Source organism: Amblyomma americanum, chromosome 8 (assembly GCF_052857255.1).
Source record: "Amblyomma americanum isolate KBUSLIRL-KWMA chromosome 8, ASM5285725v1, whole genome shotgun sequence".
NCBI classification, from domain to species: Eukaryota; Metazoa; Arthropoda; class Arachnida; order Ixodida; family Ixodidae; genus Amblyomma; species Amblyomma americanum.
The window spans coordinates 22400080-22412538 of NC_135504.1; the positions used below are offsets into that span (position 1 = coordinate 22400080).

Here is a 12459-nt window from a genome sequence, read left to right on the forward strand (position 1 = left end):
TGCACACTAAGCCTGACACTGCACTTTGAAGATTGTATACACTGTACATTGCATAAAATCATACTGACATTTGCACACTAAGCCTGACATGTGGTATTGATGTGCTTCACAAGATGTCGCAAGCACCAAGATGGTGGCCCATGCAGCTTCCGCCACAGATCACATTGGAGCTGGCGTTAATAAGGGGATTAGATAAACACACAGCTCTCCACCAAATGCCTAGTCATTTGCATAACTGCTGCTCTGACTTCAGTGCAATTCATCACTGCTAAATAGAGATAGGCTTGGCAAACTTGACTGAACAGCCTGGTGTAGCTCACCTGAAGGGCGACTCCAGGGCGCCGTCCTCGAGTCCACCGAGGATCTCGCCCTTGCCCACGTCGCTGTCACCGACCAGCAGGAACTTGAGCAGGTAGTCGTATGCCTTGGCCGAAGGAACGCCGCCGCCCTGGCCGCTCGGCACCACCGCCGACGGCCCGTTGGCAGTGCCGTTCAGCGCAGCCTCCATGGCTGCTGCTGCTGTTGCTGGTGTCCCCTAGCGGCCACGCCAACGCGGCACGCCACCTCGCGGACTCCAGTCACGCTACACAGGGGCAAGCACCGCCAGTCGCGGCTGCACAAAGTGGGGAAAGACAAGGTCGTTCATAAAACTGCCCTAACCAGTACTGTTTGGAACATCAGTTCAGCAAACAATCTGCACACAATCTGTGCCAAAGGATTAACGATAAGAAGTAAGCACACACACACACATGGGTGCACTAACAGGTGACTATACTCCTTGTTTGCTCAGAATAACTGCACACATACGAGCAACACAAAGAAAATAACTGCGGTCACACAAAAACACTAATCTTGTCCCTACTGCTCCTCTTCCACAACTAGGCCTTCATGCCAGCACATCTCAAGATATTATTCATTCACAACTTTTTTTTTCGCCATTTATAAAAAGGCAACCCATGCAGCATTTCTAATGTCACAATACGCTGGAGAAGAAAAAAAAAGAGGTGGGGGAGAGGAGGAGGGTAATGTCACAAGATGCAGTAGTGGCAGGCCGTTTACAACACGCGTTCAAAGACAAAGGCACGGACCACCGCGTTTAAAATGCGCCCTCAAGAGCACGAAGAAGGCTGCGGTGTCCTCTGGGGCGCTGCGGAGAAAGCAAGAAACAATAAGACAATTCTGCGAGTGTGAGAACGTGTGCCACTGGAAGTTTTCAACGTGAGCAAAAAATAAAAGAAGCCTGGTGTCAAGGACGGTTAACTGCGCTGGCTGGGCTGCACTGAAAGCAGCCGCATATAGTGACAATGTGGACAAAATTTTCACATCCAAGCATTACCATGCAGTGCGAAATCATGCACTGCTTTCAAGAAGCAACTGCTCATCTGTAGCAGGCAGCCAGTGCGAACGCGCATGAAGCTGGGTATAGGCTGTGCGCATGAAGGCTCCGCCGGAGCTGCCCCGCAGTGGCTCAAACTTGACAAGTTTCTATTTCGTGACTCTCCTTATCAGCAAAAAAAATAACACCACACAGGTGCTTTGCCACTACTCCAAGAGGACAAGGTGTACGTGGCGAATTCTGAGACACAAGTCGACACCTGTTGTGATGGTTGCCGGAGCCAGAAAAGAAGGATGCAGCACACGCAACGTACATTCACCTGATAAAAAAAAAGACAAAAACCTTTAAAATTTGATGCTTTCCATTCACTGCACTAAAAACCATGCGGATGCTTGCGACATGTTCAATGAACGTCCAACCCAAGCTGGCAACGACGGTGTTTGAGAAATAACAAGTGTGCACACAAGTGCACTAAACAGAGAAACTTCTCCCACCTTAAAGGCAGAAGAACCAAAATTTCCGTAGTGTATTTTTGCTTCCGAACTGTTAGTGATCTATGCCACGTGGTGGAATCATTACCGTGCCCTGCCCACGTCTTCTGGGCGTGACACACATCGCCCAACCTCGCTGCAGCTGATAATGCTTCTCACCCACTGGACACGACACACTCGCTACCTATGCTGAAACGTTCCTCGGGAGATACAGCCCTTGTACAAAATGAACCTCTGCGGCACTTTGCACGTGCTTAAATCCCCTGCATGGACATAAGCTTCCTGGCAGACTAACTCGCCGTGACGAGGTCGCGGTGACGAGAATTCGGGTGGGCGCTGTGCTGACTCCCGGGCATCCAGGTCGCACACAACTCCACTGACATGCCTTTCCTGCCCCGCTCCCGCTACGGCAGCAACACTTGTTCACCTTTAGGGCAAAAGTACTTCTATAGCCTACTCCCAGCACTCTCGACGATGTCTACATGGACCAAGCAAAGCTCAATTTTGAGGATGGCCCTGCAGGATAAGGATAGCAACACGTGGTATGGCACATGAGTCATGTCCCAAACATGGTTAGGACACCAGAAAGCCGCCCTTGGAATGACCTAGGCCGAACTTGACTGCCCGTGAACCTGGGTGTGCTCGGGTGGAAAACAGGCTTGACCTAGCCTCAAAGTGGAATTGGCTTACCTCCATAAATGGAGTTGGCCCACCCCCAAAAATTTGAAAATTGAGCTGACCCATGTTGGGATACAACCAGGCAGGTCTCCAAAATAGGTTTGACCCATCTCCAGAATATTTGAAAACTGAGTTGACCCAGGTTCTGAACCCAACTGGCACACCCCCAAAACGAGTTTGGCCCATGGCCTGAATATTTGAAAATTTAGTTGGCCCATTTTTGGAACTGACCTGGCACACCCCCGAAGGGGGTTGGCTGACCCCAGAAATTTGGATGGCCCACCCTCGAATATTTGAAAACTGAGTTGACCCATGTTCCCAAACCAAAGTGGCACAAGCCCATATAGGCTTGGCCACCCCAGAAATTTGGGTGGCCCACCCCGCATATTTGAAAACAGCTGACCCATGTTCGGAAGCGACCTGGCACACCCCGTAATGGGCTTGGCACAACCCGAAACTTCGGCGGCTCATCGTGCCTTCGCACATTTCGTGCTTAGCAATACTAAACTACCAGCAATTTTTTGGGAACTTGCCCCGATCTTCAGGCTATGCGCGAACGACATCTCCGCAACCAGGTCTGGGCTGCACTGAGCCAAAGAAAAAAAAAAACAGGTGTCGACATCACCGGCCAATTTCGTAAGTGGACTACGCGCCTCGACACCGAATTTTGGGCGCGTCCATTATAAAAATGGTCTATGGACTGTCTATAGACTTCTTATACACTGCATTACCTTCCTATAGCTATTTCCTTTTGTCTATGCAGTCTGTACCCCGACTATAGAAAAAAGTCTACTAAAAATGTACGGTGTCTATAGGATTTGTCTATTAAAAAGTGCATAGATTTCATAGAAAAACAGACTGTCTACGGGAATGTTTGCAAGAGGTATCCCAGAGACTACGCTGCCCCGCCATTCACTTCACAATGGCGACGCACTTTTCGACAAGGATGCCACAAGTTTCAATCTACTGGTGAGAATATTTTCAAATCCAATTTTCTCCGCGATAAATGCGTTGTCAGCTGCCGAACAAATGTCAGCATATAAACAGAATGAGCCAGCGAATAAATTTTTTGCCGAGAACCGTACAACGATGGAGGTGACCTCGGTGACCTTTTGACGAGGGCCTCCATTCCCGATACCAAACAGAGACACAACCAAAGATAAACCGCCCATATTTCCACGCCCACGTGTCCGTCATAGCTCAAGCCGATCCGGGGCCGTATTTCGAGACGACCCTCTTGGCGCTTCGGCCCGCGAGTAGGCGGGGCTTTTTCAGTTACTCCGCACTACGCCAACACCGACGGAGTCTAGTCTGGAGGACAGGCTCCCACGCTTCTCGGCATTCTCGGGACGAAGCGATACCGACAGTCGTACCGCGCTCACGAACCCGACAGCGGCGGGTCGAGTCGGGGCGCGCCAGATGTCGGGTTGACCCGACCCGACCCGACCGCGTTTATATGAACCCGTTTTCCGTCGGACAGAGATAGCCGCGACCCCTAGCGTCGAGCAAGCAAACCCACGCGCGGACGCTAGGAGGAAGAACGCCCAAGCCCTGCGCTGCGCCGCCAGACCAGAGGACTGACTTAAGCCGACGCGGCAGCGTATACATGCTCCTGGGTCGGGCCGAGTCAACCCACCGCCTGGAGTCTGGCTGGGCCACCTCGACACGACGGTCACTTAGCTCGACCCCCTATACCTGTTTTCAGGCCTACAGCCTACTCGACCCGACCTTTGTCGGACGCGTGTAAACCCCCAGTATGACTCCAGAGCGTTCTATAGGCACAGATGTGCCACATCTTTCCCCCATGACCCATACGGCCACAGGTGGTGCTCATCTTCGCAGAAGCGCGAAAAGACGAGAAACAACAACAAAAAAGCGCGCACGTCGTGTCGCCTCTTCCAGTGCACTCGTGTTCCGCGCTTCTTGGAAGGTGAACGTGCCACCCGATCCGCCCAGCTCCCCGCCCAGTTAACAAGTGGACCACGTGTGCGGTACTTATGTCCACGGCAAACGACGGGGAGGTCATGCACGACCGCGGAACAAGCCAGGCGCCGTTTACAGCCATTGTAAGGGGAACAATAGAGGGCGGGCTAGCTATTATTACGCCACGCTCCGGGGCTTCTCTTCCTTTTTTGTTTGACGTCCACCCGTTTTACCAAAAACCTTCACTCTACAGTTTCTCCTGAGTCCTTTGACCCTTTGTACTAAATTTTGCAGTGGAGTGGGCGTCTTGTTTCAGTGCAAATTAATTTCAAATTTCCCCGATTCTCTGCCTTAATTGGGGTAATTTCTACAGGCAACTTTAGTGTGTGACGTCACGAGTTGCAGGCCCGTCGACATTCGCTCTGCGTTTCCTCCAGGAGAAAAAAAAAATCAGGCTTCTATTTTTGTTCTTTAAGACCAATAATAAAACTTGAAAAATGTTTAAGCTTCGCCTTCATGAGTACAACGCGATAGCGTTATCGGGCCACCGCAGCTTGAAGCCGCCGGCTTCATAATGCTCGTGTGTGGTCTAACAAATGGGCGACGCGGCAGTGTTCAGGCACGTTCAGCAAACCGTGCCTTTGTGCCCGATCTCGAACACCATGGTTGGTACGTAACTCTGGCTTTCATCTATGGAGATGTGGCGCTAGTCTCTTTCTCGTCGTAGTGAGTAGAAAATCGTAATTTTTCCTACGCGTGTGACAAGACGATCATAAGGTTTAAAGAGTGACGTTCTGTTGTGCAGCACCTCGCATATATAAGGCTACTTCGCAGGACGATTCGTTATTCGAATATTCGGTACTTGCGCGAACATTCGCAAAAATATTCCATTCGGTAGCCGCGGTCGGGTTCGAACCCGGGAACTGATCCGGAGTTCCCGGGTTCGAACCCGACCACGGCGGCTGCGTTTTTTATGGAGGAAAAACGCTAAGGCGCCCGTGTGCTGTGCGATGTCAGTGCACGTTAAAGATCCCCAGGTGGTCGAAATTATTCCGGAGCCCTCCACTACGGCACCTCTTCTTCCTTTCTTCTTTCACTCCCTCCTTTATCCCTTCCCTTACGGCGCGGTTCAGGTGTCCAAAGATATATGAGACAGATACTGCGCCATTTCCTTTCCCCCCAAAGCCAATTATTATTATTATTAGTAAGGCTGAACTATATGTGCTCGATTCGGACTGGAAAAAGTAAAATTTTCACTCCCCTAGAAACTAATTATTCCTCGCAACTAAGACCGCGAGTTCCAGGCAAAATAATGCGATAGTCAACTCATAACGTTCGAAAATCGTCCGGAGTTATCTAAACCACAGCACGCATGAGCAGCACCACACACGGCTAGCCTCTGCACGAGTACGCGACATGTCATTAGCGGCCTGACATCGCCCGCTGTAGACGCGTCGACAGCGAAACCTGCCTGCGCAGTCCCCATCCAACAAAGCGTGGCTGAAATGCGGACAAACCTGCAGTGTATCTATAGCAGCCAACGTGGCAGCGCTAGGAAACTACAGCGAAGGCCAGAAAGAGGAGCCGACAGCTGTAAACGGCCGACGTCAAGCGTATAGAAGAGGCCTTACGGCTGAAACAATACACGTCGGTCGGTCAGTTCCCGTGTGACAAAGGAAGAACACTCTGCTGCCGCGGGTGACGCCGCAGCGCCCACCCCTGGACCGCGTGAGACCCAGAGGCGCTAGGTGTACACACGGACTAACGATGCTGCAACGATCCCCGTGTTCTCCGATAATTGCGTGTCACGGGCTTGTGCGCTAATTTCTTCCGCTTTGTCTTATTGTACCGCGACAGCGTTAAAGCGGACGTTGGGAGGAGAAAGCCGCGCGACGGAGTTGCCGCGCTAATTCAGGATTGGTCGAGAGGGCCGTGACGTCACACGTTGAGTTGTCGAATGAAAACGATTAAATCTCCCGAGTCAAGTGGTGACTACGCGGTCGTAGCAACATTGAAATGTCATTACGGCATATATGACTGCCCGCCGCGGTGGCTCAGTGGTTAGGGCGCTCGACTACTGATCCGGAGTTCCCGGGTTCGAACCCGACCGCGGCGGCTGCGTTTTTATGGAGGAAAAACGCTAAGGCGCCCGTGTGCTGTGCGATGTCAGTGCACGTTAAAGATCCCCAGGTGGACGAAATTATTCCGGAGCCCTCCACTACGGCACCTCTCTTTCCTTTCTTCTTTCACTCCCTCCTTTATCCCTTCCCTTACGGCGCGGTTCAGCTGTCCAACGATACATGAGACAGATAATGCGCCATTTCCTTTCCCCCCAAAACCAATTATTATTATTATTATTATTATTATTATTATTATTATTATTATTATTATTATTATTATTATTATTATTATTATTATATATATGAATGCAAAGTAAATAAATTTCGCCAAAAAGAAAATATCAGGGTAACTGGTTGCGAATCGAACCCATGACCGTTGGGTTGCGAGTGAGACACGACGTTACCCCCACAGGCCATTGAGGCGCGCTCGTTCGACTTGATTAAAGAACTTGCGTGTTGTGGCGTAACACGTGGTCTAGCATGCCTACTGATTTGCGCTAATTAGCACGCGTAATTAAAAGAGGCACCAAGTAAGAAAGCAGCAAATAATCATCAACGCTAACGCGTCATATCCATAAGGCGGAGCTTAATTTCCCCACCCCCTTTTTTTCTACTTTATAGACTACAAAGGCCCCACCAACCTTTGCAGCCTGTTTTCAGACTGTCCAGAATTCAATTCACAAAACCGTGCGTGCGCCAGCGTGGCCTATTTTTGAGATGGTTAGCGGCGCAAATTGGTCGACATACAGACTGCGGGTAGCAAAGAAGCTGTCTAGCCATTCTGCGCGGCCGTGCTATTTATGCGCCGTTCCTTATGTCTTTCTCTCCTACCACGCATCAGCGTTGCTCGCCCCCTTCGACTCTCGCCCGGCGCACACCGTCGCTTGTAAGGTTGCGCGTACAGGGAAAGCTAGTCTCACGATCGTACACCACTGCAGACCACGCGCGTACACACCAACGTAAAAGGAGCCACGGCGCCCCAGTTGCAAGGGGTGCCCGGTTAAGAAGACAACAAAAATACGTCAAGTAGGGTTAAAAAGGGTCACCACTAACCAAAACGGCTGCCGCCCGCCCTCTCCGACGAGGCACGCCCGAACGAGGGGAGGAGAAAGCCGGTGAGCGGAGCCGAAGCCGGGCCGCAATGAATGCCCAGTTTAGAGCCTTTTTGAAACCCGTTTATGTAACTCGATCGTGCCCCGGGGGAGAAACGAGGTTCCCGGGTGAGGCACAGCCGAGCGTGCTTGCACGTATGAGCAAGCACGGCCCACCGTATAGGGCCGAGCTTCCGAGAGGAACGCTTTATAGCGGGCCCTCGTCAATTCGAACTCGCTTAATTCGAACTTCCGGTTTACACGAACTGACGCTTTGGCCGCACAAACAACGAGCCCCACTAAAGAAAGGTTTCTGCGCGGTCGCGTTGAGTTATATAGCGCATGGATTTCTAACGCCACCGTGCGGTAAACACACGGTAAGTATCTCTGTTGGGGCGAGGAAGATTCTCCGCTGTCAGTGCGCCGATTCCTAGCCCATCGGCGTTTGCCGTCGCCCGTTGAAATACAGCCGGGAAATGATAGTCGACCGCAACCTAGACAGCCAGCCCTGATACCCTCGCTGCGCTGATGGCACTTTCTCGAAAAATAAAGAAAAAAGGCTTACTTCCTGACCCATGTGTTTTTTTTTTTTATGGCCCCAGCACGCATATCGACAACGAATGATCACAGCATTGGCGGTGGTCTTAAACGAGTAAAAAGGGAGAAAGCTGTAAAGGAAATCCGCTAGAGGCCAGCTTAACAGCCTACTCACTTTTTACTCCCGATAGGCGAATTCATGTTTAGATAGTACAGCGAAACAAGCCGCCGTTCCCGGGGTACAGGAGTCACGTGGTGGTGCACTTTCTCGACACGTTCTTTCCTCTCCATAACAACAGAAAAAGAAGCGAGCCAATAACCGCAAGAAGAAAAGGCCACCGCGTACGAGCCCTCGCTGCGGCGTGTCAAGCAAGGTGCCCCCCATTCGGGCACTCCTAATGAGCTGGAGCAGCGAGTCCCAAAGGAACCACTGCGTGGGTTGTGCGGGGAGACGCGCCTGCCTTTTGGCAGACCGCTAGTTCAAACACCAGGCAAGACGGCGCGCGCTTCGGGACAATGTCAGTAGCGAGGACACGTGATGCCCGCTGCAGTCTATAGGCCAAACAGATCCTATAGGCTGCCGTAGACAATCTATAGATTTATGGCCATATATACACACACTTGTAGTAGACTTTTTCTACAAACATCCTACAGAGAACGAATAAATATGAAATATCTATAAGACAACAGAGTCTATATAAGAAGTCAACAGCTAATATACAGACCTATTTTATAGGGGGGGGGGGAGACAAATCAGACTGTCATAGGCAATCTATAGATTTATGGCCATACACACTTTTAGTAGACTTTTTTTGTGTGAAATATCTAAGAAACGCACTAGAGCCTACAAGAAGTCAATAGATAGTACAGAGACCGTTTTATAGGGGGAACAAATCCTATATAGGCTGCCTACAGACGATCTATAGATTTATGGCCATACTCTTTAAGTAGACTTTTTTTTCTACAGACAGTATATACACTACGAATAAACATGAAATATCTAAGGAAGGCAATAGAGCCTACGAGAAGTCAATAGATTGTATATAGACCGTTTTTATAGGGGGACAAATCTTTTATAGACTGTCTACAGACAATCTATAGATTTATGGCCATACTCTTTTAGTACTTTATTCTACGGATATATACAGACAGTCTGTACGCTATGAATAAACATGAAATATCTAAGGAAGGCAATGGAGCCCACAAGAAGTCAATAGATAGTATATAGACCGTTTTTAAAGGGGGACAAATCTTTTATAGAGTGTCTACAGACAATCTATAGATTTATGGCCATACTCTATTAGTATACTTTATTCTACAGATGTATACAGACAGTCTGTACGCTATGAATAAACATGAAATATCTAAGGAAGGCAACAGAGCCAACAAGAAGTCAATAGATAGTATATAGACCGTTTTTATAGGGGGACAAACCTTTTATAGAGTGTCTACAGACAATCTATAGATTTATGGCCATACTCTTTTAGTATACTTTATTCTACAGATGTATACAGACAGTCTGTACGCTATGAATAAACATGAGATATCTAAGGAAGGCAATACAGCCAACAAGAAGTCAATAGATAGTATATAGACCGTTTTTATAGGGGGACAAACCTTTTATAGAGTGTCTACAGACAATCTATAGATTTATGGCCATACTCTTTTAGTAGACTTTATTCTACAGATATATACACAGTCTGTACGCTATGAATAAACATGAAATATCTAAGGAAGGCAATAGAGCCTACAAGAAGTCAAAAGATAGTATATCGCCCGTTGCTAGAGGGGGACAAATGTTTTACAGAGTGTCTACAGACAATCTATAGATTTATGGCCATACTCTTTTAGTAGACTTTATTCTACAGATATATACAGACAGTCTGTGCGCTATGAATAAACATGAACTATCTAAGGAAGGCAACAGAGCCTACAAGAAGTCAATAGATAGTATATAGACCGTTTTTATAGGGGGACAAACCTTTTATAGAGTGTCTACAGACAATCTATAGATTTATGGCCATACTCTTTTAGTAGACTTTATTCTACAGATATATACAGACAGTCTGTACGCTATGAATAAAATGAAATATCTAAGGAAGGCAATAGAGCCTACAAGAAGTCAAAAGATAGTATATAGACCGTTTTTATAGGGGGACAAATCTTTTATAGAGTGTCTACAGACAATCTATAGATTTATGGCCATACTCTTTCTTTTAGTAGACTTTATTCTACAGATATATAGAGACAGTCTGTACGCTATGAATAAACATGAACTATCTAAGGAAGGCAACAGAGCCTACAAGAAGTCAATAGATAGTATATAGACCGTTTTAATAGGGGGACAAATCTTTTATAGAGTGTCTACAGACAATCTATAGATTTATGGCCATACTCTTTTAGTAGACTTTATTCTACAGATATATACAGACAGTCTGTACGCTATGAATAAACATGAAATATCTAAGGAAGGCAATAGAGCCTACAAGAAATCAAAAGATAGTATATAGACCGTTTTTATAGGGGGACAAATCTTTTATAGAGTGTCTACAGACAATCTATAGATTTATGGCCATACTCTTTCTTTTAGTAGACTTTATTCTACAGATATATAGAGACAGTCTGTACGCTATGAATAAACATGAAATATCTAAGGAAGGCAATAGAGCCTACAAGAAGTCAAAAGATAGTATACAGACCGTTTTTATAGGGGGACAAATCTTTTATAGAGTGTCTACAGACAATCTATAGATTTATGGCCATACTCTATTAGTCGACTTTATTCTACAGATATATACAGACAGTCTGTACGCTATGAATAAACATGAAATATCTAAGGAAGGCAATAGAGCCTACAAGAAGTCAATAGATAGTATATTGCCCGTTTCTACTTGCGGGGCGGCAGTTTCCACGCCCTTATGTGCGCGACTCGAACGAAGGCCACGCTCGAGCGAATGAAAGACACGACCAATCAAAGGGAAAACGCACGAGTGCGGCCAGCAGAGCCAGTGCTAAACGGCGGGAACATCATGGCTGTGGATACTAACATGATTACAGCGCATTAGGACAGCGCTTCTTACAACGCGGAAGGAGCCAGTTCTAATCCTGAGTTGTGCGCTCATTTTTTTCTCTCAAGTGTGCCACTATTCTCTATTATATAACGCTGCTCTATTTACGTTCATACTGTCCCGTGGCTGCAGAGACGACGTGGTCAACAGCAGAGCAACCTGGCGTGGCACTCGGAACTAACTCTTTACTGGGAGAACTTGTGACAGGAAATAATAAAACTTGGCGACGACGGTAGCAAATCCACAGCATGGGCGGCGGTCGTCGAAGATCAGAAATGACCATCGTTATCGAACAAAGGCGTTTATATAAGACCCACAACAATCTACAACATCGCAGAGGCTGGTGCAAATGGTCACGCTGATTCCGGAGCAATCTGGTCGCATCTCGAGTGGCAAGCAAAATCTGACAAAGCCACGTGCCGAGGACGACAGAATAAAGAGCGGATATACAGATCGACCTCGTTATAACGAAGTTGAAGTGGCCCGGCAATTACTTCGTTATAGCCGTAGCTTCGCTATAGCCCGTTTCGCTATAACGAGGTTCGACTTATAAAACTTCTATGACGCCTTCCCCTCGCTGTGCGGACGCTTTAGGCGAGCTTCCGTAATCAAGGCCAGCCTGTGCTCTGCAGTTGAATAAGCCGGCTACTACGCGAACGCGTGGCCAAGCAAGCACAGACTGCTCACAGGACTGTACAGTATAAGCGAGCAGGGGGAGAATAGGCGGTCCTTTCCGCAACCGTGGAAACAAAACGAGTTCCGCGATTAAGCGAGGAAGAGGCAAAAAGGGAGGGGGGGGGGGGGCGTACGCACACAGACACAGCGCACCCGACACTATTATTCCGCGCTGCTGCCGATGGAAATCAGGGTGTGCGATATCAACCCGCGCGCAACGGGGTTTATTGGCCCCGTTCCCTCCTTTTTTTGTCGTCCTTTCAGGCAAGAATGAGGTAAAAAAAAAAAACACGCACGGCAAAGCTCAAAGGAAAAGGGTGAGGAGGCGAGGTCGCGAAAGGCTGTTGCTCGCTTCCTCCCATTCCTTCCCTCCCCATTTCCCCCCTCCCTCTCTTTTGGGCCGCGTGCGAGCGTCGCCGCCGCTCGATTGTCGCAGGCCGTGTCGTTGTCGCGTGCCAAAACAGTTCCGTACCCCCGCCCCCCCTCCCCGCGACGCAATCGACCCGCTTCTCTCTTATCTCCGCAACGACGCCGAGGTCG

At 48.5% G+C, this 12459-nt stretch overlaps 1 protein-coding gene across 1 annotated transcript in view; it reads right to left on the minus strand.

Moving 5' to 3' along the window:
* Positions 1–12459, minus strand: part of LOC144101090 (ras-related protein Rab-40B-like) — a 46922-nt gene that overhangs the window by 4031 nt on the left and 30432 nt on the right. Inside the window, exon 2 of the mRNA XM_077634104.1 lies at positions 321–613. Coding sequence (XP_077490230.1) covers positions 321–508 — 188 coding nt within the window. The 5' untranslated portion in view covers positions 509–613. The remainder of the gene's footprint in view (positions 1–320; positions 614–12459) is intronic.